Source organism: Notolabrus celidotus, chromosome 14, assembly GCF_009762535.1.
Source record: "Notolabrus celidotus isolate fNotCel1 chromosome 14, fNotCel1.pri, whole genome shotgun sequence".
Taxonomy (NCBI): Eukaryota; Metazoa; Chordata; class Actinopteri; order Labriformes; family Labridae; genus Notolabrus; species Notolabrus celidotus.
In genome coordinates this window covers 8,257,188-8,280,468 of record NC_048285.1, presented here as the reverse complement: position 1 = coordinate 8,280,468, position 23,281 = coordinate 8,257,188, and the positions used below count along the sequence as shown (strand labels likewise).

Sequence of the window (23,281 nt, the reverse complement as noted above, 5' to 3'; positions counted from 1 at the left end):
GAAGGTTCTTAAAGGTCAGGAGCTTTGAACACAGTGTTCACCATGTGGACTGCGGAATAAAAATAAAATGTTCAACTTAAGAGATAATGTGTTCAGGAGAATGTGTTTACATTTACAGTACTAGAGTCTCTGATTGCAGGAATAAGAACGCATGAGCTGACTCGATAGACTGGAATTATCTTTAACATGTATCCAATTTCTCGCATGGTGATGTTAATGTCTTCAAATGTTGGCAATATTGTTGTATTTGTCACAGGTATTAATGCTGCTTGCTGATGTGCAGTCATTTGCCAATGCTCACATTCACTTTCTCATTAAAAACAATACTCTGTTGGATTGTTTGTTTTAATGATGGCTGCATGGAACAAACTGCAAAGATATGCAGATATTCTGTACTCATTTCACGATGTTGGCTGTGAAATGCTCTGTAATTACAGTTTTGCAGAAGCTGCATCTTGTTCATTTTCCAACTGTGTTTATTAATGCAGGCTCCGACTAAAAATACAAAGAGCATACTCGTTTAGTGGACCTATGTCCACACAAACAGACATCATGTGGACATGAATAATGCATGGCTGCATACAGTGTGATTGCACTCAATGAAAACATCAAGTCTCAGTTTTCTGACTTTGACAGCACACTACTTTTTTTTTTAAATCTGATTTTGTCGATGGGATTACATCCAACATTTACTTTGCTTATCTCTGTTGGCATTTTATCATTAAAAAATATATCCATATCCTCTGTGACTTGAGTACAAATGAGCAGTGGAAAGGAAATAGGTGGTGAATGTAAATAAAAATTCAGACACAGTCAGCTAGTGCCAGACGGGGCTTGTTGGATGCCTCCCAGATGGAAACAAAGGAACAAAACTAGGATCATTAATAAACACGGATACAAATATGATAGAAGATGTAGCCGATGCTGGCACTGCTTATTGAGTTACATCAGAAAGCTCTACATGGGAAATAAATATCAGTTTTTCCCTCGGTAACGAATGTGTTTACAAAACAAAACAGTCAAACTGTGAAACTCCTCATGGAGTCATTACTGCTGCTGACTGCTGTTTAATGAAAGGACTGTCACTGTGTTAAAACACAACCGTTAACTGATTAAGCACTCAGTCATGAACCACTTTCTTCTTATTGGATGAGCAGTCACTCTATCCTATAACTCTATCAAACTATATAGTGCTGCACAGATAACACTGAACAACTGACTCCATTTGTTTCAGCACCCTTCTTATGACCAGGCCTGATGTTGACTTTGCATCCAGGTCATCTAAAGGCGATCTGCTGAGGTTTGGAGACTTACTGCTGCTTGGATGTTTCCTTTTAGTTATAACATCTTTATCTCAGTTCTTAGTTTAAATATGGCACTATGTTCCCTGCTACCCCACTTGGGGGATGAGTGGCAGATTATTTTAGCTTCAACCCCTTTCCGGAGGACTGCGTCTCTAGGTTGTACAATATGGTTCAAAATATTTCTAGCTCTTCTCTTAACCACTTTAAAGGTTCCTGTGAGGAAGATATGTGGATACAATTACCTGTTAAGACCTGGGACTCTGCAACTGAGAGAATTCACATATCTTCTCTCTGTGTGAGACATGGTGTTCTTCCATTACTTAGATTTAAGGTACTCCATCAAATACATCTCTGCAGAAACAGACTTGCCAACCCTGAGGTTGATCCCACCTGTCACAGGTTTCATGCTGCCCCAGCTTCTCTGTAAAACATCTTTCTCTTGCCGGTCAATTGCCCCATTTCGGTTCTCTGTATTTGACAATTTCTGGGACATGTTCTCCTGTAATATTCCACTTAACCCTATAACTGCAGTGTTTGGTGTGGCTTCAGAGGAGGTTTGCCTTTCAAACTCCCTGGGATTTGCTTCCCTTCTGGCCTATGGGCTTGTAGTTCTTAAATGGAAGGACCGGGCTTCACCCTCACATGCCCAGTGGGTCAGAGATGTAACAGCATATTTAAACTTAGAGGAGATACAATACTGCTGCCAGGGCTCCACTGCAAAGTACTTTAAGACATGGCAGCCTTTTCCAGATTACTTTAACAGCCTTCCTTTGCATACCTCCTACTCCTTATTTTATGTTATTTACTGTATTTAGTTTGTAGTTGCTAATTTAAATTAGTTTAATCATGTGTCCTGTTTTTTTCACAAGTTCATGGTTATTGTTGTTGCTACTGTTAATACTGTTTTCACTACCCATTATTTCTGTCCTCCATACCTGACTTCTCGGATACCCAACATTTGGGAATATAATCAAAGTGACAAGAATGAAGTCTCGTAATCAGTATCTTATACACGTCTAATTCTGGGATATGCTTCAAATTCTAGAATATTTTCTCCATTTTTTATTCTTCAGGTGTAAAATTCAAAAGAGGTCCCTCTGTGCCTCGCCTTGACACTCCCACTGCAGAAAGAGTTGGTCCAATTATAAAAACCATGCAAGCACTACTGTGACTGTGAGAGCTGTAATAAATCTGCTGTCAGGTTTTCTGTGGGGTAAAACACCACAGGAGTATGCACACAGATAACTAACCCTCTCCAGTGAGACCGACCAGACTCGCCTCACAGTTGACATAACACTTACACATGGATCTCAGCAGCTCCTTTGGACACAGTTAAAGGAACCCAATTCTGAATAAGTACACTTTATGAATACACGCCTACCTAAAGGCTTATATTTGTACACAATATTTTATTTTGCTGTCTATATTGATATTTAATGTTTAGCTACTTATTTTCTATCTAAGGTCCTACTTATGTATACAGTTAAGAGCAAAAGCTTGAAAGTGTGTTTGTCTGCATGCGCGTACACGTGCCGTCTTGTTCAGTTACAGTTCATGCCTGAAAAAGACGCCTGCGATTTGCGTATGAAGATTTTACAGTAATTGCAGTTAGAGCAGTGCAACGTGTTGGATATGTAAAAAAACCTTCGAGGAAAAGACAGAAACAAGCTGAAACTTTAACAGGCATCTGTTCAGGATGGACCCAGGGAAGTGAGATGCTGAAGTTACTTCAGACTGTTGATACTGTGTTAGCATGCTTACGATAATATTGACAACGAAAGTGACTCAACCACTGGGTCCAAGTTGTTTGAGGTAGTTCTGATAAATAGCGGTTTGGCTGCAGGTTTTTTGAGTTTACTGGACGCCTGCAGTGATCTCACAGCGCAGTGGAATCGATAAGTGTGTCCACTCATTAAAAGAAGTGCGCTGCGCATTTACGCACGACACACTAATTGATAAATTCAAATATACAGACACACCTACGGATTCAATGTTAATAAAATAAATGTGTTTTGTAATCATCCAAAAGGTCCCGCACAATAAATCCAGGTTCATCCAACTTGAAGTGATAACAGCAGTCCTCCTTGTAATAAGGACGGGACTCGTACTCAGACACTGGTGACTCGTCAGACTCTACCAGGACTCTAGGACTTGAACACTGAGGACTTGAACACAGTCGTGTTTGTGGTCCCCCCACCGCCCCACCCCCCAACACACACGCACGCTCGCGCACACACATACACACACGCGCGCTCCATATAAGCATTCCTACAGGGGTCGCTATCGTCCGTGTGCAGCAGCAGGTGGAGCAGTGACAGAGTCTCCAGCTCTTGTGTTCATCAGCAGCGGTCAGACTGGGATTTCTTCCTCCGCTCGGCTTCACTTTCAGCGCTTTCTCTTCTGGAAATTAACCGCTGGAGACGGAGCTTTGTCGGGAAGAGCAAGGAGCTTACCCACTCGATGAAAGGACGCCATGCTTTCCTTCTGGATACACACCGTGTGGATCCCCGGCGTCGCTTTCCTCTTTGGATTTCAAGGCAAGGGATGGTTTCATTCTTTTCATTTCATGTCCTGACGTTTTCCACTCAAACTGTGGAGATGAGAGAGAAATGACAGCTACCGTGGATGTTTCTTTTGCTTCTGTCCGTCTGTTGCTGACTCGAGTTCTGAAGGTATGTGAAAGTGACTTCCCTGAAAACACTGACATGACACAGAGATGTCCTCATGCTGACTTTCTGCTGTTGTCTGTTACAGTAGAGCTCTGTTTGCTCGAAATAAAGTTGTTGGTGAACTGAGCTGATCTGACAGCAGTCTTTATGTTCAGGAGCAGTGTGTGACACAGAGAAGAGAGCAGCCGCAGAGGCTGATGGTCCCAGCTGACAGCTTCAGTAGAGAGTCTCTTCTCAGGATACAAGTAGAGAAGTGAACAAGATGTGGAGGCTGTTCCACTGTCAACTCCTCTCTTCCACTAAATTCTGACATCAGATGAAACATGCGAGTCACTAACGGATGACCAAAACTAAAAAAAAATTGCATTGACAATTGAACAACCTGCAGGCTTTTGCTTCTATTAACTTTAATATCTCTTAAACAACATATCTTTACAATATAATCATGATGTCTCATCCTCAATTGGATCAGTCTTCATCTATTAGCTTCTCTTTGGCACTGATCTTAATGCTGGTGAGGTGTCATGTGGTGTGGAGTGTATGAGGTTAATAGGAGTGTGTGAAACACGTGGACAAAGACAGATTGAGTAAACAGTGTGAAAGAGCAGACTTTAGAGACCAGCAGAGATGGTGGGAGGAGGATGAAAAGTAGAGTAGCAGGGTGGAGGATAAGAAAGATGTAGTCTTGTATTATCCTCTGTCTCCTTGTGTAATTAAATGTCAGCAGTAAGTGATGATGCTCTGCAGACTGTAAGTACAGCAGCTTTAAATGAATTGTGAATGGATGGTGATGAGGGAAGCAGCACAGTGACCAATCAGCTGCTCAGTCTGACTCTGGAAACACAAGCGAGCCTCAACAGTCAGTTAAAGAGTCAATGTTTTAAACTAAGAGACCTGTTGAGTGATCAGACTTCAGACGTTGCAGACACAAAAACAGCTTCCTAGTCCAGCTTTTGATTGTAGAACTAATAATGATAATAATAATTTATTATATTGACTTATATAGCACTTTTCTAGACACTCAAAGACGCTTTACATAATGTGCAAAACAGATACGTGTATAAGGATCAGAGAGGGGGAGAAAGTAGAGGACACGTGTTGTCTGCTTTTTTGAAGAGGTGGGTTTTGAGTTGATTTTTAAAATGAGAGAAGAGAGGCAGAGTTGGGGATGTTTGGAGGGAGAGAGTTCCAGAGAGTTGGTGTAGCGACGGCAAAGGCTCTGTCCCCTAAGGTGCGGTGCTTGATCTTGGTGATGGGGGACAGGAGATTGGCATCTGATGGTCTGAGGTGGCGACATGGGGATTGGTATTTGAGTAGGTCGGTCAGGTATGAGGGGGCCAAGGTTATTAAGGGCTTTGTAGGGGATGAGCAGGGTCTTGAAGTGGATTTGGTGCTGTATGGGGATCCAGTTACAGTGCAGTACAGGATTAACTGACTGGACTGACATGATGGTAACTGTGCCATGCTTTGAAACTGTCTGGATTGCTGTACTATAGGACATATTTGGTCTTTTGTCTTATGCTCACTGTGCCCGTAATTGATTCCCACCCTGTGCTGTCCTTAAGCACCAAACACTCGGTCCCTGTAGCTTTTACACTTGTTAAAGTTTGATAGCTCTAAAGTTATTTGTTCATGAAGTATTGGAAATTATTGTTGGCTTAATTTAAATTTAGATGCCTACGAACAACTTGCTTGAGTCTTTGCTCTCCCCTCTAACTTTTCTGTCATCTGCTCACACAAAAAGTAACCCTCTCTCTCTCTCTCTCTCTCTCTCTCTCTCACTCGATTTCCTTTTCCTTTCTTGAAAATCCGTTAAATAATTTTTTCAAACCTTCCTGCACATGACTGACAGCAGAATGGTTCATCTGTGTCTCAGTCATTGTTTCCTCTGAGAGGAGCAGTGATGTCTGTCTCACTGTCTCACACTGCAGAGCTTCTCGTGACTCATCTGCTCAGACCACTCTTCACTGGATTTGTTTCTGGCTTTTAAAGTGCAACCAGTTAACAGGATGAAGAGAAGAGAGAATATAAAGATCAAAAACTGCTTGTGACTGCAGCCTTCTGAAATCTGCTGTGGTTTTATGCCTTGTCATTGATCAGTGATCTTCTCAGCAACTTCTGTTTGCAAGAAAACTAGATTGTTTTTGATTATTGATTAGATCAGGGTGTGATGATAATAATATATGGGTGCCTACACATTTAGCATGTTGTTTAAATACCTTCTTCCCTCTATTCAATGAAGGAGTAAAGCAGAACTGCAGAACTCCTTGAAGCTGAACCGTTATAACCTTTAATCTATCTTGTTACCATTTTAACAGATTTGTCATCAGTATCTCTGGTTGTCACACCTGTGTTAACTTCTTGAATTGTCGTTTGACTACAATTCCACCTGAAGCACTGAGAAAACATTCAGTCTCTGATGGATGTAGTTATGTGTGCGCTTGAATGCCTCCAGGTCTGTGTGGAGCAGCTATGATGAGACATTCTCTGTAAGAGTCAACGTTTTTACTTTGTTTGGTAATCCAGCAAACATGATATGAAATATATGGAAAATCTAATCATTTTATCAAGAAAATAAATGGTATGTGTACTCCTTTACTCCCACTAACTGCACACAGTTCTTCATTAACAAACTAAAGTAATATACCTGCTAAGTGTTGAATAACTGTAGCAGTATGTGTTTTAATTTATTCATCAAATAGAGCAATTATCGCCTTTATGGGATAGGACAGCTGAAGAGAGACAGGAAATGCAGGAAATAGAAAGAAGAAGACATGCAGCAAAGGGTCATGGCCAGTTGTTGAACATGCAGCGACTGCCACGACAAAGACTGCACCCTCTGTAAATGGGGCGCACACTTATATTGCTAGACCAATAAGATCCACGAAGGTGTTCTTAATAGAACTCATTTAAATCACATAATGAGGAATAAAGCTGATGTACAGTGACAACATCATCACAGTGTCTCTGTTAGCAAACAGCACAGAGCGGAGAGAGGTTTCACTTTGTTTCCACACTCAACAAATTAATCAGGATATTTATTTCAGCACTTGAGTCATAAAAAATCTGACATGAAGTATAATAGGATTACAGGATTATAGCTTTTTGCTTGGTTTATGTGTTGAAACATAAGACACATCCACACATCCTCCTTCTATTAATCCTTCATTCAAACAGGTAATCCTGTTAGAAAACACCTCTGGTACTGTGTCCGCTGATGGATTCACAGTTCAATGAATTTCTGTGAATGAAGATTCTGTTATTTTTTTGGCTGATCTGTAAATTGAAGTGTTTACAGGCAGTGAAGGGGATTTAAGACAGTGGCGTGTATCCAGTCTTTCGTTGAATATCTGGCAGTAAAATATCTGGAAGTCTGTTCACTTGATGATGCCCAGTAGCTGAAGAAGATGCTTTCGGGTTTCAGTGAGAGGATGCATCTAGGGATGTGACGATGACAAGTTCATGGTACAATATTTATCACTGTATTTGAAAGAAAATACAAGTAAATACTTTTGGGGGGAAAGCTTGTGAAGTTGTCCCACCTACAGTGGGGAAGTGAGACTGTAAATGCTTCTTTGAGAGTCTTTTGGCCTCTGGATTGTCTTCCTTTCATCTTCTCGAATCTTTGCAGGATGAAGATTTGCCAAGTGGCTTCTCATATTACTTTTGTTCCTTGACGTGTAGGTCACCTTAGGCTGGCAGTGTCTGCATATTGTTTTTTGTTTGTTAGTCTTTTCTCCTTTCTATTTTCTTGACAAGGGGAAATCATAATTATTCCCATGTCAGATTTTAAAGCTGCTGGAGCACCCACAATTTCACAATGTAGCTGTTCACCATTTTAGCTGAACTACATCTGAGGCAGAGATCACAGAACAAATGATGATTGGCAGGCGTGGCACAATGGTCTTTGTAGTTCCCACTTCCCTCCACTCTGCTACACTGTGACTGAAACAAAACTATATATTTTTGCCTGAGAGACCTGTCGTTTCATTCTGTCACAGGACCATGATGTTAAGAAGACACGTTTGTTCTCAGGGAAATCACAAAATTGACCATTCCATCATGTCCAAGGAAACAACTGGATTAATCAAAGCAGAAACAGAGTAAATGGTGGCGTTTTGGCAGAACATGCTGTACTCACTGCATAATTCAGATCGTTTAATTATAATTCAGTCATTTTTTCCCTATGTAAACATCCCAGCTTTGATTGTGTTTGGATTGCACTTCACTTACTATGGGCTATGCTATAACTGCTCAGGGCAAATCTGCAGAACACATATTGTAATTCTGGTGTCTCTGATAAAGTCAGCCATCAATAGAGCCACCAAAGGCTTTTACTACTGTACTTAAGGATGAAGAGGAGGAAACAAAAAAGGGCTGAGCCTGTCTGTCAGTGAAGAGGAGTGTAGAATCATAGACTGTCACAGAGGAGTGGAAAGCTGTGTGCTTTGTGTGGATCCGTGGTGCAGTGCGTGTGAGTTAAAAGATGTCTCTTCATCCCTTCTACAGCTCGTGTGGGTGTCCCTGTAGTGTCATGATGCCTGTCAGCATGCATGCTGATAAACAGCAGCAACACAGACACCCAGCTGACTGACACAATATTAAGTGAGGTTAATATAAACACATATTAAAGTGTGAGTATTAGCAATAATACATTGTGTTTGTGTATTTCTCTGGGTTTGCATCACATCCCTCCTGAATTACACAGAGAAAATTCATAAAGCTTGTTTAACACTACATTAGCACCGATTTATCCGAGGGTAGCTTGAAGGCAATAAACCTACGCCTCCATCCATTATATAAAATTCATACATGCTGGGTGTGAAAGCATAACTTGCTTACAGGGAAAAAAATATTCTCACTGGTATGGGTTTGAAGTTGTTGTTGTTGTCTTGTTGTCACATTTCAAACACACCGAGTCTGTAACATTAAGCTGTATTTAATGTCAATCAAGGTGAGCTGAGCCTCCTGCAGTGTCGGTCCTTGTTCATTTTTTTGCATCTTAACATGATGGCTGGCTGGAGAGTGCAGTAGCCAACATATTCTTGTTATGCAGAAGTATATAAAATAATTGAAAAGGGAGGGATGGACGGAGTCGGACAGGAGACAGACACTCTTTATTTTCTCATGCATGCTCATCATTTGGCTGCAAAACAAATCTAACCATGGGTTGGGATAAAGTAACCTGAACCTGAACCTTTGCCTCATTTCCTGTAAAACCCAGTAGCTGAAATGTGACAGAGGAGCCTGCAGGCATGAACAATCCTGTAGTCTCACAGCCTCAGGGAGGATTTCTCTGGAAACCAGGGGATGACCTCATCTCTGTATGTGTGTGGTGTCACAGTTTTATTCATTTAAAATACGATTTTCAGCTCTTCAGTTTGAGTTTGTATCAGCTCTATAATTTATACTGACATGAATAATTACCACTATTCCTCTGCAAGGTTCACAGTTTGTAATTTAAATGTGTTAATTATGGTTATTAGTCTGTATCAGCATGACACCTGTGGGATTCAAAGCTGCCTAGCTGCTATCAGCAGTGTTTATAAAGAATCAGTCTTTATTATAATTACCAGCATCAGAGATTACTGCATGTATCCCTGTTATTAGACTCTGTTTAATTCCAGTTACTTAACATGTAAATAGAGGTAGTAAACGTAGCTTCTAGCCTTCCTCTTTATTCTGACTTTGCCTGTGGATTAGTATTTTATAGAGGAACTTTAATGTCCCTGATTCCTGCCAGATGGAGTCAAACCCACGAAGGAGGCTTCTAATTACATAAATCTTCAGAGTACAGACTTAATTACTCATGAAATGTTCTTTCCCTTTTATCTACTATGCAAGAGTGGCCGATTTGACCCTGAGTGTGTCATTGTGTGTGAGTATGTGTGTGTGTACAGTGCTGGAGACATTGCTTGTATACAGAACTCCAAAAGACACATTCAGTCTGAATTATGCCAGTTCAAACTCCAGTTCAAATGATTGCCAGTTCAAACTCAACATTCAGTTCCTTCGGGCTAAAATGAAGTATTCACGTTCATAGTCCTTTGTTTTTAATTCTCAAGTTCATAGTCCCAGTAATGAACTTGTTTCTGTTCATTTTTCTAGCTATGCCTAAATTAATTTTCAGCAGAGCTCCTACGCTTCAGTCTCCAGCTCTCAATCACTGATATTTAGTAAACTAATCAATTTAATTTATTCTATATAATCATAGACAGATGTGTGTAAAAGCCAAAAAAATTCAAATTAAACACCGGAAAAATCTGCAGCTGTGAAGACTTATAAACAAACATATAACTCCACATTCTGTAAGACAATGTGTGGCTAAAGGATCCAACTTTAACGCCCGAATACACAAGGAAATTCCCCTAAAATAAAATGGCTAAGGGTGAAGAAATACTGAACAAACACTAAAAGTGAACTATACCTCCATTCTCAAAAAGTTGCACCTCCTCTAAATCCATACCAGTTCTAGCTGTTGGGATCTGCTCTGATTTGTACATAAACTCCTCCAAAAGTGCACAACAGTTTGCTTCAAAGGTCCACTTACGACATCTGGATTGCTCGATGCATAAGCCATGCTGAACGTCTGTAAATCTGACTCCGGCTACAGTAACACTTCCTCTGTAACTCTAGCTGCATCTGCTTCATTTCTCAAGACTGGAGGTTGCTGCTTGAGTCATAAGTGAAGTCTCTAAGTTGTGATCAGAGAGCACTGACCGGTGTGTGCTGGTGATATAATTGTTTCCATTTCAAGAGCCCTACTTTTATAGGAATGCTGTGTGGGTTTAACTTCCTGAATGTGATGATGATTCAGAAAATGATAAAAACCCTTCCTCCTGCTCGTCAATATTTTGCCAAAAATTATATCTTTGACACATTGAGTTTAATTCCTGAAATCACAGAGACACAAAGATGGACCCTGAGGTTCAGATACAATCTTTCTCTGTATTTTCTTTTTGTCTGTACCTCCTCTTGTTCGCCCATGGTTACATATTGCACAATCACGACCACTTAAAGCAGTAATGAGAAAAAGTCTGTACAAGCAGATAAGAGTCAACTGATTGCTCTCTAAGTGGACAGTGATGTGAGGCTGGTGTACAGGATTGTCCTCAGTGTTCGCTGCATCACGTTTTCTGATGTGCAGCTTTAATCATGTTGGGTCCCAGTCTGAATTTGGCTTCTCCAGAGCAGTGACACTGAACACACTCAAATAGTGACTGACTCTGGTTTTGTGGTATATTCTTGGATTGGTGGTCACGTTAACTTTGGGTTAATATTCACTCTGACAGAGTCTGAAGAAATGTAGATTTACTGAAAGTGTGTCTGAAGGCCTCTGGTTGACTTTGAGAGAACTCTAATGCATTCAACAGTTTGACAGCTAATAGTTATTAGCCTTCACAGACTTAAGGTGACCCGGCCTCAAAGTCTCTGTTTCCATGATTGTGGGCAATAGGATTGGACCCTCTTACATTATGTCGAGTCAGTATGTTTCATGCTCTTTTTTTGGTTAATCTGATATAACAGCAACATCTCAAAATTATTTATCTTTAATAAAACAGTCTTGTGTTTCACACAGCCAATTTCTACACATAATTATTTTTTCAGGCTCAGAAGATTTACAGTTATGGAACTGGATACATAACATTGTTACTCTTAAGGCTCATTTATGCTCTACGTTATGCATATGGATATGTCTTCTGCAAGCTTGCAGACACGGACCAAATTTCGCAAATGTTAGGGATAGCGTTGGGCAGAAAATCCAGTAGTTCAATCCAAAGTCTGTATTTGTACGCAAGGGAAGCATAAATGAACTCTTCGCACTGCAGTCTGTCAAAGTGTCAAATTCAAGAACATGTTCCAGATATCACAGGTCATCTTATGTAGAGTGCTGCTGCAGCCATGTGATATTAGACTTAAACACATTTGTATTCTGAAATTAAACATTTCTTCAGTAGAGAACATTTTTGAATCACATAATTTTTTGCAGTATCAAATAAAGACTGTATTTGAAGAGTTACCTTCTTACTGTTGAATGAGACTTTTATTGGTCTTCTGCCTCGATCATCCCGCTTTTGTAACATGAAACCAAACAAGTTAAGAGTAAATCAAGAAACTGCATCATGCCTTGTAGAACAATTTCAACAGACATATTTAATCCACGTAAAAACATTAAAACTACAGTTTCAGTTTACTTTGATGTTCAACATCACATCTTTTGTGTGCATTTAGTTTTGTACTGGTGTGAGACTCCTGCTTTACAGTGTAGTATTTAAACATGTGATGACATTCGCTCCAGTGTTCATCATGTTTATATCACATCTCAGTGATATGTACTGTAAGTGCTCTGATCTGTTCACTGCATCAGTAGTGGAAGCTTATTGTTCCTGTCAGTATCTTTTATGAGCTGCCATGATCCCTTTAGAGATTCCCATAGAGCAGATCATAATCAGTTAGACACAACTGTTCCAGCTTTTGTTGCTATAAATCCTCATGTCTCTCCTGAAACATAACTGTGCAGTACTGTACTGAGTGACTCACATGAGGTAGTTATTAATCAGGGATGTCTCTCTCCAGTTAGCATTGTGGTAAAACTCACATTATCTGTTTTACATGCTCTGCTCCATGAGACCCACAAAACTGGTTAAAAACTTTAATTGTAAGGTGGAGGAATCAAGCTATGGTTCTAGATATTGTAAAAACCTGCATTATCTACCAAGAATATGGGCTGGCTCAAGTGATGATTTCAAACCTTTTTTGAAATATTTTTGGCCTTCCTCCTCTCTTAAGGGTTTTTTTATCCTTCTCTTTAAAGTCCAGAATTTGTTACTCAGCACTGCAGCCTTCCCTGAGTGGATTCTGTTGCATGTTTAGTTCTTGGATATCATATCAAATTGATAGTATTGAACACAGCTCTACTGCTACTGCCTTGCGACATGATTGCATCACATATTGCAAGTGGTTAGTTAAAAACACCAGCAGAGTAATGAGGGTCAAACACTGGAGACTGTGGGTTTCTTTGGTGACTGATTGTCAGTGATGACACATTCATCACAGTTTATCTAATGTGTTATTGAAATCATCAGAGTAATATTAGAGCAAAGTCAATGACGGTCAGAGCAGATATTTGCTAACATGATGTAATTCAGTGATGATGTTGTTTCACAGTAATGGATTTACTGTCACATAATGAACAGAGAGACTGTTCAATATCAGCTAAATGACACAATGTTTCCTTTCTGTGTTTTCCTCACTGTGACTGTGGAGCATCAGTTGGCATGTTTCAGTAGAGCTGTGGACTGATTGAGTCTCTTTTCAAACAGACTTTATTTGAGCTCTTGGACCTCAGTCTGACGTCCTTCTGTCCATTTCTGCAGCCTCGGTGCTGTCAGTCATCCCACACACTTTCATCCATCAGGAGATTCAGCTGTCTGTGAATGATTGACAGTTAGGAAATATACTGTAATGAAGAACAACACAGTTAGTCCAAAGCCTTTCACCCCGTTCACTTCTTTTTGTTTTAACATCTTTGCTACGCATCATGAAATCATCACTAAGGTCCTGAAATCAGTTTTAAATTATTCTCAGATTCAGTTTTTTCTATTTCAGTTTATCTAAATTCTGTCTTTTATGATGTCGCCACATTTAGTCACCAAAATTGTAGGAATCATCTTATTTAGTTGAGATTATTGCGCATGTCTGTAGTGTTCTAATAAAATATAGATGTACTGCAGGCTTTGCTTATCTTGTATAGCCTCCAACACAACCCCACAGCCCCTGAAATCCTCCATTTTTAATACCACTGTCCAAGAATCCCCCACTTTGTGAGATCACGTCTTTTCAGTATGCCAGCTCTCTCTGCTCCCAGCCATGTGGGACTAAGCTGTTTCTCAGAGCTAAATCTCATTCAACCTCTGACATTTTGCCATTTTCGCTGCTGATGAGATCTCCAATAGAAAGCCCAAAACCTCAAGTATCATCAGCATTTATACATTTTTTCACACATTTTAAGGCTCCTGTGTCAGATTGTAGATTGACTTTTTATGCAGATAAACATGGTTGAACATGAGAGAGAGGGAAACAGGAAAATAACTAAGTGTTTCATGACATTAGATCAGACCTGTGATCAGTGTCATCACAGCAGAGGGTGAGGCAGATAAGACTCTGCTGCTCCGGAGCTTAAAACCTACAGATGGAGAAATAGACGATTTTTCAGCAATGATGAACTTATCGCCTGGATTTTTTTCTCATTTTGATTTTTTTCTCATTTTGATCTTTTTGATTTGGATTCACTCATTTCTCCTTCACTCATGTCTACTGCTTTAATAGCAAAGAAACAGTTCAGGTCTGAACACACAGACAGGCTGGATGGATATGACAGGATTCGATATGGCAACACACAATCATGTTTCCTGTTAACTAGCTCTCTTGGTGTATAATTTATTTAGCATAATCATATCCTATTGGACATTTTTTGTTTTGCTTGGATCGGCATAGTGCAAACATCTCACAAGAAAAAAAAAATATGTAAAAGCAATTCTTAGACTAAGTTTAGGACTGGTTATTTCATGGTTCTTCTGTCTCTCTCCCTGGTTCACCACCAGCTTCTGTCTTCCTTTTTATTCAACTTCAGATCAATTCAACCAGAATGACAGATTAATGAGCCAGTGAGAGAATCCTCCTAAACTATGTCTCGAGAAAGTAATTAGGGTCTTTAATTGGTTAATAATCTTATATCACCTCTCCAGTCTTCTCACCACTTAAAGTGCTACACATTCACACACACTTCTCATTGTCGTGACAGGTGGCAATCACTCATCAGGATCTAATTCTATCCACACATTTAAAAAAACACACATACATTCACATCTTTCTGATTGACAGGGAAGGAATTTTGGGTTCACTGTATTATCAGGGATTTTTATTGCTCAAAGTATCATACAAAAAGAGTTATATGTGCACAAAATCCGAAAAAAAAAAACCACATTCTGATTGGTTCTAATCCCCCTACAGGTCATCTCTTTCATCGATGAGCTATTCACTGAAAATTATCTTTCAGAAAATATGTGGAACTGTCTTTGTAGCTACAGGGACATCACAGCTAACATAGGAAAACTATAGAAAGCAAAGCATTTTGTAACTCTTCCTTCAGTGAATAACCACATGAATCATTTCCAGATGGCACTTTCTGTTTCTTTTGATGTTTTGTTCAGTCCCTTTGACGACTCGTACAGATTCACGTTATGTTAGTCTGCTGCAGACAGTGTGAGAGCGGAGGAGAGAAACAGTAGGTGGGGTTTATGGGACCACTTCTTAGTATTGAAATATTTCCGACAGAAAATTAGCTGTTGTTTGTTTACATGGCGTATGAGCAGTTCTGATCTGGTGTTTACATGCTTGAACATATCCTTAGTAGTGTGATATCTTCGCAGCGCGACACAATAAAGGACTTGGAAGTGGAGCGTCTGTGTGGAATAGTGGCTTTTGTGGCTGTATTGTTTTTCATGAAGCAGCATGAAAATGGAACAGTGTTTGTGTTGGGGCAATGTGGAGGAGAATTCAAGAAGCTAACCGTTCTGGTTGGAGGGATCATTTCTCTGATTCCTTTGATCAGCACTTTTGTTCTGATTCTGAAAGTGACTGTAGGGGTAATTTTTATTCGGACTGGGACACTTTTTTTACCCGGGATAAGTGTTGATGTGAACCTATTTTTTGTTGCTATGTTATCAAAGCAGATGTAAATATCATTTGATTTTAACTAGTAATGTATCAAGGATTAAAATTCTGGTCTCAAGACAACTAAGGTGGTAGCACTTGATCTACTCTACAACTGATCAATCAATCAATCAATCAATCAATCAATCAAGCTTTATTTATATAGCACCTTTCATACAAATAAAATGCAACCCAAAGTGCTTTACAGCGATTGAAAACAAGAAAGAAGCAGAAATGAAACAATGCTAAGACATTTTAGTGGAAGATAATAATAATGATAATAATAAAACTAATAAAAATACAAATTAAAAATAAGAACAACATAAAAATAAAATAAAATAGAGACCAATGCACACCAAAATAAAATATGTGTAATTAAAATAAGTTAAAGCATCTAAATTAAGAAATAAAAATAGTTAAAATAAATACATTTAAAAGGTAAGGATTAGAGTTGAAAAATAAAACTAAGGCTGAAAAATATCAATAAAACTGAGTAGATAAATAAAATTAAATAAATGAATGAATAAATACATAAAAATAGAATAAGATAACAGTTAAAATTACTAAAATAATAAAGCAACATTTAAATCAATATTATAGTAAAAGGTAGGTAATAAAATTGTTAAACCCTACATAAAAGCCAGACTGAATAAGTACGTTTTAGTTTACGTTTAAAAGTCTCAATATCACCATCAGCTCCTCTCAGATCCTCCGGCAGGCTGTTCCATAGTTTGGGAGCGTAGTGGCTGAAAGCAGCGTCACCAAATGTTTTTGTTCTGCTCTTAGGAACAGCTAAAAGAGAGGAGCCGGAGGATCTGAGAGACCTACCTGGTTTATATACTAAAGGCATCTCTGAGATGTAGTCTGGTGCAAGGCTATGCAGTGCCTTAAAAACTAGTAAAATAATTTTAAAATCAATACGAAAAGCAACAGGCAGCCAATGTAAAGATTTTAAAATAGGCGTAATGTGTGCTCTCCTTCTGGTCCTCGTTAAAACTCTAGCTGCTGCATTTTGTATTAACTGCAGTTTGTTAATTGTGTTCTTTGGAAGACCAGAAAGGAGAGCATTGCAGTAGTCCAGCCTGCTGGTTATAAAAGCGTGCATTAGTCTCTCTGTGTTGCTCAGAGAGAGAAACGGCCTCACTCCAGAAATGTTCTTTAAATGATAAAAGGCTGTTTTGGTGATAAAACAAACATGTGGTTTAAAATTAAAATCAGAATCAAATAAAACACCTAGGTTTCTGGCTTCTTGGCTTGGATTAAGTCCATGAACTGATGAGGTCTTCTGAGTAGTAAGTAAATCGGGTGATATTGTGTAATACTTTAAAAAACAAAATTGAATACATACTGTCCCAAGTGATTCAACATCTTGATGTTGGTCTGAATCATCACATTCTAGACACTCCCCGAGCTCCACTAAAGCCATTAGCTTCCACCTTTTTTTATGATCTGGATCAATTCTTACAGGAAAAGAGTCAGATACAGCATCGTGTGGTCAGAGCTGCCAGCTCCCTGATGGATAGAGAGAGCAGGAACAGAAAGATTGTGGGAGGCAGGAGTTCACATGAACAATGGAGGGATACAAGGTGGGAGGAGATGAAAAAGCTTAATGTGAAATAAACTTAAACAGTGAGAAATATTCAGCATCCAGCAGCCTAAGGGCTTCACATATTATTGCTTTAACAATGAGGCGTGGAAGTATTTTAACATAAAGAGGATTTTATTGATTTTATTTTGCTGTCTCAATAAAGGTGCCACAAATCCAGAGACTGCATCTCTTTCTGCCGATCTTTATCCGCCGCAGGTGCCTTGCGCTTCTGCTTTACTGTTTGAAATGTTGCCCACCTTGTCCTTATAGCAGGATTAAAATCAGCTCTAAAAGCTGATGGGGCTTTTACTCACTGTTATGTTTTTTTAGATAGTGCTCCCTTCCCTTTCAGAGTATGAACTGTGTGTTTGTGGTGTGGAGTTGTATCTTTGCAGCTCTCCGCAGTGAGTTTTCGAGAGCAAACATTCAAAGTGACAGGGACACACTTTAACTTTATCCCACAAGGTTCATCCTTTCACATATTGTGTGGCATCAGGGTCTGCTGATATAACCTTGTGTGTCATGCTGGTAGTCTCAAGAGAAGCTCAAGCACTGGATGTGTCCAACAAAGAGGTGAAGAGAGACACAGCTGGCAGGAAGCCAGAGGAGAGCAAACACAACACAATCTACTGCCAAGGTTACACACCCACAGACGCACACACACTGCCATATTGCCAGAAATCACCCAGCTTGCTGCCATAAAACCTCCCACCACTGAGCCTGCTGTCTGGCATTAACATCTTCTTGTCATGGCAGAGGACAGGGAGCAGTAAGTCTCAGCAGGAGAGGTCAGGATGGAATCAGTGGAGGAGAGAAGAGTTTCAATGTGTCCCAAAGGTGAGATACAAGACTGGCAGAGATTGAGGTTTAAACATGCCAGTGTGGACTGTGGAGCTGACTGCAGCTGAGAGGCAGGTTACTGTAGATGGAGGACAGAAGAAGAAAGAGGAAAGTGTAAACAATAAACTTCTCATCCTTTTTTTGTCTCTGCCCAAGCGTCATCTCTCTCTGTTCGTCTTTCTCTTTGTAGTTTTAAGCGCCTTTGACACATTAAAGCATCTGAATGCTTATCTGTCCATCAAAGGCACTGCAGGATTATCTACCTGTTTAGTTTTCCACCAACTTGCAATGTTGGTCTATATCTTTCATCTGTTTCTGACTTGTGAATATCTCTCCCCTTTCTTGTATAGTCAGACAGATTTCTTCTTACTGTAAGTGCTGGGAATCTGACTTTTGGCAGTGAACATGGCGCCAATATGCTGTATAGGGACTTCCTGCTGGGGGCTCTGAGAAGTCTAAAGGCAGTTTAACAGAGCTCCATCAGCAGGGAAACAGGTTGATTGTAGATGCCAGTGCTTCAGTGACAAGTCACCTCGTCCACTCTGCAGTGCCCCGTGTCCTCTCTAATCTCTGTTCTTTCATAAGGTTGGTCTTCTGAGAGCTTATCATGCTATGTCCTGACAAACTTGGTTAAACTTTTGGCCCAAATGATTTGGCTGCTCCATTGTGACTGCTAAAACGTGTTTTTCATTCATCATTTGTTTGATGAGGAAAAACCAGGGGTAACTTTGGTTGTGGCACTCTGTTTTTCTCTTTTAATCAGCGTCTCTTGGGTCTTTCCTCTTCTCTCACTGACCTACTTGGAATTTAAAAACAGTTTTTAAAGCCCACCTGTGTTTTTTTAAGATTCCTTGTTACCTTGAAACTGTCTTCATTTTTGTGTCCTGTTTCCATGGATATTCACAAATGCGTTTTTTTTTTATTCTCTGAAGTATTCTGCTCCCTCAGTTAGACTTCACTGCAACCCTCAGTATTTTATTCCTGAAGCTTTTCCTCCCTAGCTGTACGAATCTGAGGAAGAGATGTTCAGAACAGAACAACCATGTTTGTTAAAGTAAAATATAATTTTTATCTTGTATACTTTAGCATACAATAAAAAAATAATGTTACTAATTAATATATTATCCGTCTTTTATTTTGAAAATATGATACAATTTAACTTAAAACATACATGCATGGGGTATTCCAGGGAATACTTTATTGGTGCAATTTATACATGTTAGACTTATCATCTTATCAATATGGTTTATACAACGTATAAAAGAAGAGTACTGTGGACTCTTGAAGAAAGGACATTTCATGGTTTCTTAAACATATTCTCTTGTACCCTCTCTTCCTCCCTTCATTCCCTTGTGTCTCTCCATGCATCTGTGGTGGAAGAGACTAAAACACAAGGACAAGACTGGGAACTGAGATGCACCTTTAATTGTGTTGTTGTTATGTTATATATGCACAAATATCTCTTCTTTTTTCCCTTGTTGTCCAGAGGGACTAAGCTGGAGTTTACGTTATTTCTGTTCATTATTTCCTATCTAATAATGCTCAGATAAATGATTGTAAAAGGTTGTATTCATATGACTGTAGCTGCTGTAACTCTGAAGACGCTGGATTTAACCTGAATTTTAAGTGGAGTGTTTTGTTGATGAGTAATGTTTTCCTTTTTTCTTTTTTCTTCTCGATGCTGTCTCCTGTTTGTTTCTCTCTGGAACCTTCTTCCTTGGATCTTCCAATGCAGGTAAAGCACAGCTTCTTCTTATATATATATATATCTATATATAGATATAGATATAGATATAGATATATATATATATATATAGATGGGACACTACAAGTGTGATGAAGAGTCTACCAAGACTGTGTATACTTGATGGTTTGTGTGAGCTGGGTTTTTGTTTGTGCTCTTCACATTGATGTCTTTTCTCTTGGAGATGATTTTAAAAGATGGGCAGTGGATTGAAAAGGTCTTGTTTCTGTTTCTAAATCACCTCAGTTATTTCAGCTTCCCCTTGGAATGTGTAGTGTTCAGTCTACTGCGTTCAACTGGTTTGTATGATGTCACCTCATGCAGGAAAACCATATGTTAGGGTTTTGTTTGTGTGATGAATTGCATCTGTCAGGCTCAGCTGATTTTTGGAGTAAAACTGCTCCTAAACCCAAACAGCTTAATGCAAACAGGTCAGAATGCTAACAGGTCTCTCTGTGTGTAGGCTCATGCATTTCTCCTGTGGTTCCAATCTAAAAGAGATGCAGGCAGCAGCACTGGAGCAGGTCGTCATTATTCAGGAGAGGAGGTCAGATTTGGCCTCGCTGTCACTTTTTAAATGTTGGTTGAGCAGCCGATTGAATTCTTCTCAGCAGTGTTGCTCATGCAGAACCGGCTGCTGTGTGTATTCAGACCAGTCTGCTCGCTGCTGTAGAACTACAATTTGTATTTTGGTTGAGATGATAAATGAGTTCATTTAATTCTAAAACAAGTTAATAAAAATCAGGGGGTAAGATTTGCAACTATGCATAGCGAAGAATCAGCAAAAACTTTTATAGGCCAATCCTGAATGTGCCAATGAAATGCAGTCTGTAGCTTTAAAACTGAGCAGTGGGCAGATCAATTAGACAGCTATTTGATATGTTGTAATAAAAGAAACAAAGAAAAAGTAATAATACATATATTAATTAATTGTACAGTTCATATATCAGTGCTAAGATTATGGTAAGCAGTAATAGATACAGAATATAAGTCAAACATAGAAAGCAGTTAGATTTTGCTGAAACACCCTATGATGTTCTTAATCTGGAGGGATGATCAGGTCTGGTTTTAACAGGACATGTAAGATTGAACATGCAAACAGTTGAGCAGGATAATTCACTAGACAACAGCTGCACTCTCTCCTTCTTGATCAGTTGGTGCATAATCGATCAAACAGGACAATATGATAATTTATGCAATTGATGCTTATGTATTTTTCGCCTAAAACCGACGAGACCAAATTCCAGTCGAATCTGAAATTGTAACAAAGTTAAAGTAATATCTTATAGCGGGGGATGGGAGGGGTTAAATACGACAGAGACAGGGAGTTAGAGAGAGAGAGAGAGGGAGGAGGTGGGGAAGAGATTTAGTCCTCTAACCACTATGTAAAACTCTTGAAAGCCTGTGAGCTGCATGAAGAATGGAGGTGTGACAGTTTAATAAAGTTAAAAGGTTTCTGCTGCCAGTGTCCAAAGTGCCAAAAGGCTGTAAAATAGCACTGTGGTGCAGCAATAGTTATTGTACTTCCTTTTTTAAATGTTCCCACTCAAATAGGAGCAGCTGCTCGTTAAGGCAATTATCCAATCTGCCAATCAGGTGGCAGCAACTCAATCCATTAAAAAAACTTGATGACAGAGTTTTGAAAGGTTCCAGAAGTTTCAGTTGTGTTCAGACCAAACAACAAAGTTAACGTGATCAAAGAGACTTTGACCCTGAAGTTGTTTTAGTATCTGAGAATTTGTGGTCAAAATCCAAAAGGAATCCTTTTCTCTGAAACCCGCGTATTCAGTATATGCAGCAAATTTTTCGTTCATAAAAAAAAGCTGGCAAGATTGGAACAGTAAAAAAACGAATAATATTGGAGGTTATATCTCTGCAAGTAATGCCAATGTTACAATACATCCAAACAATCATCCCACAGAATCATCCGTTAGTGGAGGCTCAGTAGTAACCAGTTGTCTAAGGCCATGAACAGCTTCTTTAAAATCACATTCTATTGATGAGTTTTAAAAAAAAGACTCAAGTACAGAGTTCAATCAGTCTTACGCAGCCTTGTGGTGTATAGAGTTTCTATCTTAAAGCAATTGGGGACAGCAGAAGTGAGCTGATAGACATTTGAAACAGTGACAAACAGAATCACAGCCAGCACTCTGGCTGCCACTCCACTACTCTGACTGCTCTTGGCTGTTTCTCTCAGTTTTTCAGCCAAACTTGGAATCTGGCTGAGAATCAAATCTGAGTCTTCTGCAAGGCAAGCAGAACATGAACCACACAACTGTCAGTGTTATGTTGTGATTTAATGGACAGGTAGCTGTATTCCACTGTGGCATGATTGGATTGGAGTCTTTTGCATAATTACAAAATACACAGAGAGGACTCATATAAGAAATTAAGTCTGCAGCTGAGTTAAACAGTCAGTGCTATAGCTAAAGACAGTCTGTGTTCATAAGTCCACCCAGGATTTACTGCATATAGTGTGCTTGCAGTCTTGCAGTCTCTGCAGGAATCTGTGTTATCAGGACCCAAGGGCTCTGAAATAAACAGCCTGAGGAAACTCGGTAAACCAAGTCAGTGCTGGGTCTTATATCACATCTCGTAACTGACTCTTGAATGGAAATAAAGTAGACTAGACCATTGGCAACTACAGAGTGTAGGGATGGGAATGGATGTAAATTCATCTTCTGGACTGATTCATGACCGACAATGACCAAAGGGCATCAGTTATCAGTTTACAATACATGTGAAATGTGGGGCAACGATCAGCTAGGCTGGTGCTCTTGCCAAGGTTGAAGCAGGTATCAGGGATGCTGAGATTTTCATCTGTTTCAATAGCTCGACTTGCCTTGCCTTGCCTTGCCTTGCCAATAGCTCCACCTTCTTGAAGGTTTGTTTTAACTGATGACTTGACTGTCTTCAGTCCACAATGACAAAAAGAAGCAGGCTTTTATTCCTAGAAAGCAGAAGTTATGGAGATATGAGGTTTCAGCCTGATGGCAGTGGAATTATTTTTGTATAATAAAATACCTTATTTGGATCAGCCTTGTGAGTATAAAATAATTTACTTTGCATGCCTAGAAAGAAAGGAAATTTACATCTTGACCTGTTCTTTCACACTTTTTCATTTTGGAAAGCGTTTATTCAAGTCCGCGAACCTCTGGTACAGTCAGTCATCTTGACCTCTGAAGATTAATTCAGAATGGAATGATCTTCCTAATATTTCTTAGTGCAGTTGTTTTCGTTTGCTTGTACTTTCTCTTTGCTTGTGAGTTTTTGTTTGCTATGAAGAGAAATCCCATCCAGTGACCTATTTTCACATTTAATCTTGAAATTATTATCAGTTTGGAAAAACATTCTTCCCCTTTGCCCTCACAGAGAAGAGTTTTCCATGCAGTGTTTACCCTCAGACTCAGTGTGCTGTTTG

The 23,281-nt window shown here is 39.4% G+C and overlaps 1 protein-coding gene across 8 annotated transcripts in view; it reads left to right on the top strand.

The window, feature by feature from the left end:
• Nucleotides 1-23,281, top strand: part of lsamp (limbic system associated membrane protein) — an 899,933-nt gene that overhangs the window by 479,038 nt on the left and 397,614 nt on the right. The window contains exon 1 of one of the 8 annotated variants that reach the window (XM_034701355.1): nt 3,358-3,841. The exons of 6 other annotated variants lie outside the window; for them this stretch is intronic. In XM_034701355.1, the coding sequence (XP_034557246.1) occupies nt 3,778-3,841 (64 nt within the window). In that variant the 5' untranslated portion in view covers nt 3,358-3,777. Of the gene's footprint in view, nt 1-3,357; nt 3,842-3,935; nt 3,977-23,281 lie in introns of those variants that run through there. One more of the 8 variants, XM_034701357.1, reaches the window with a different exon arrangement.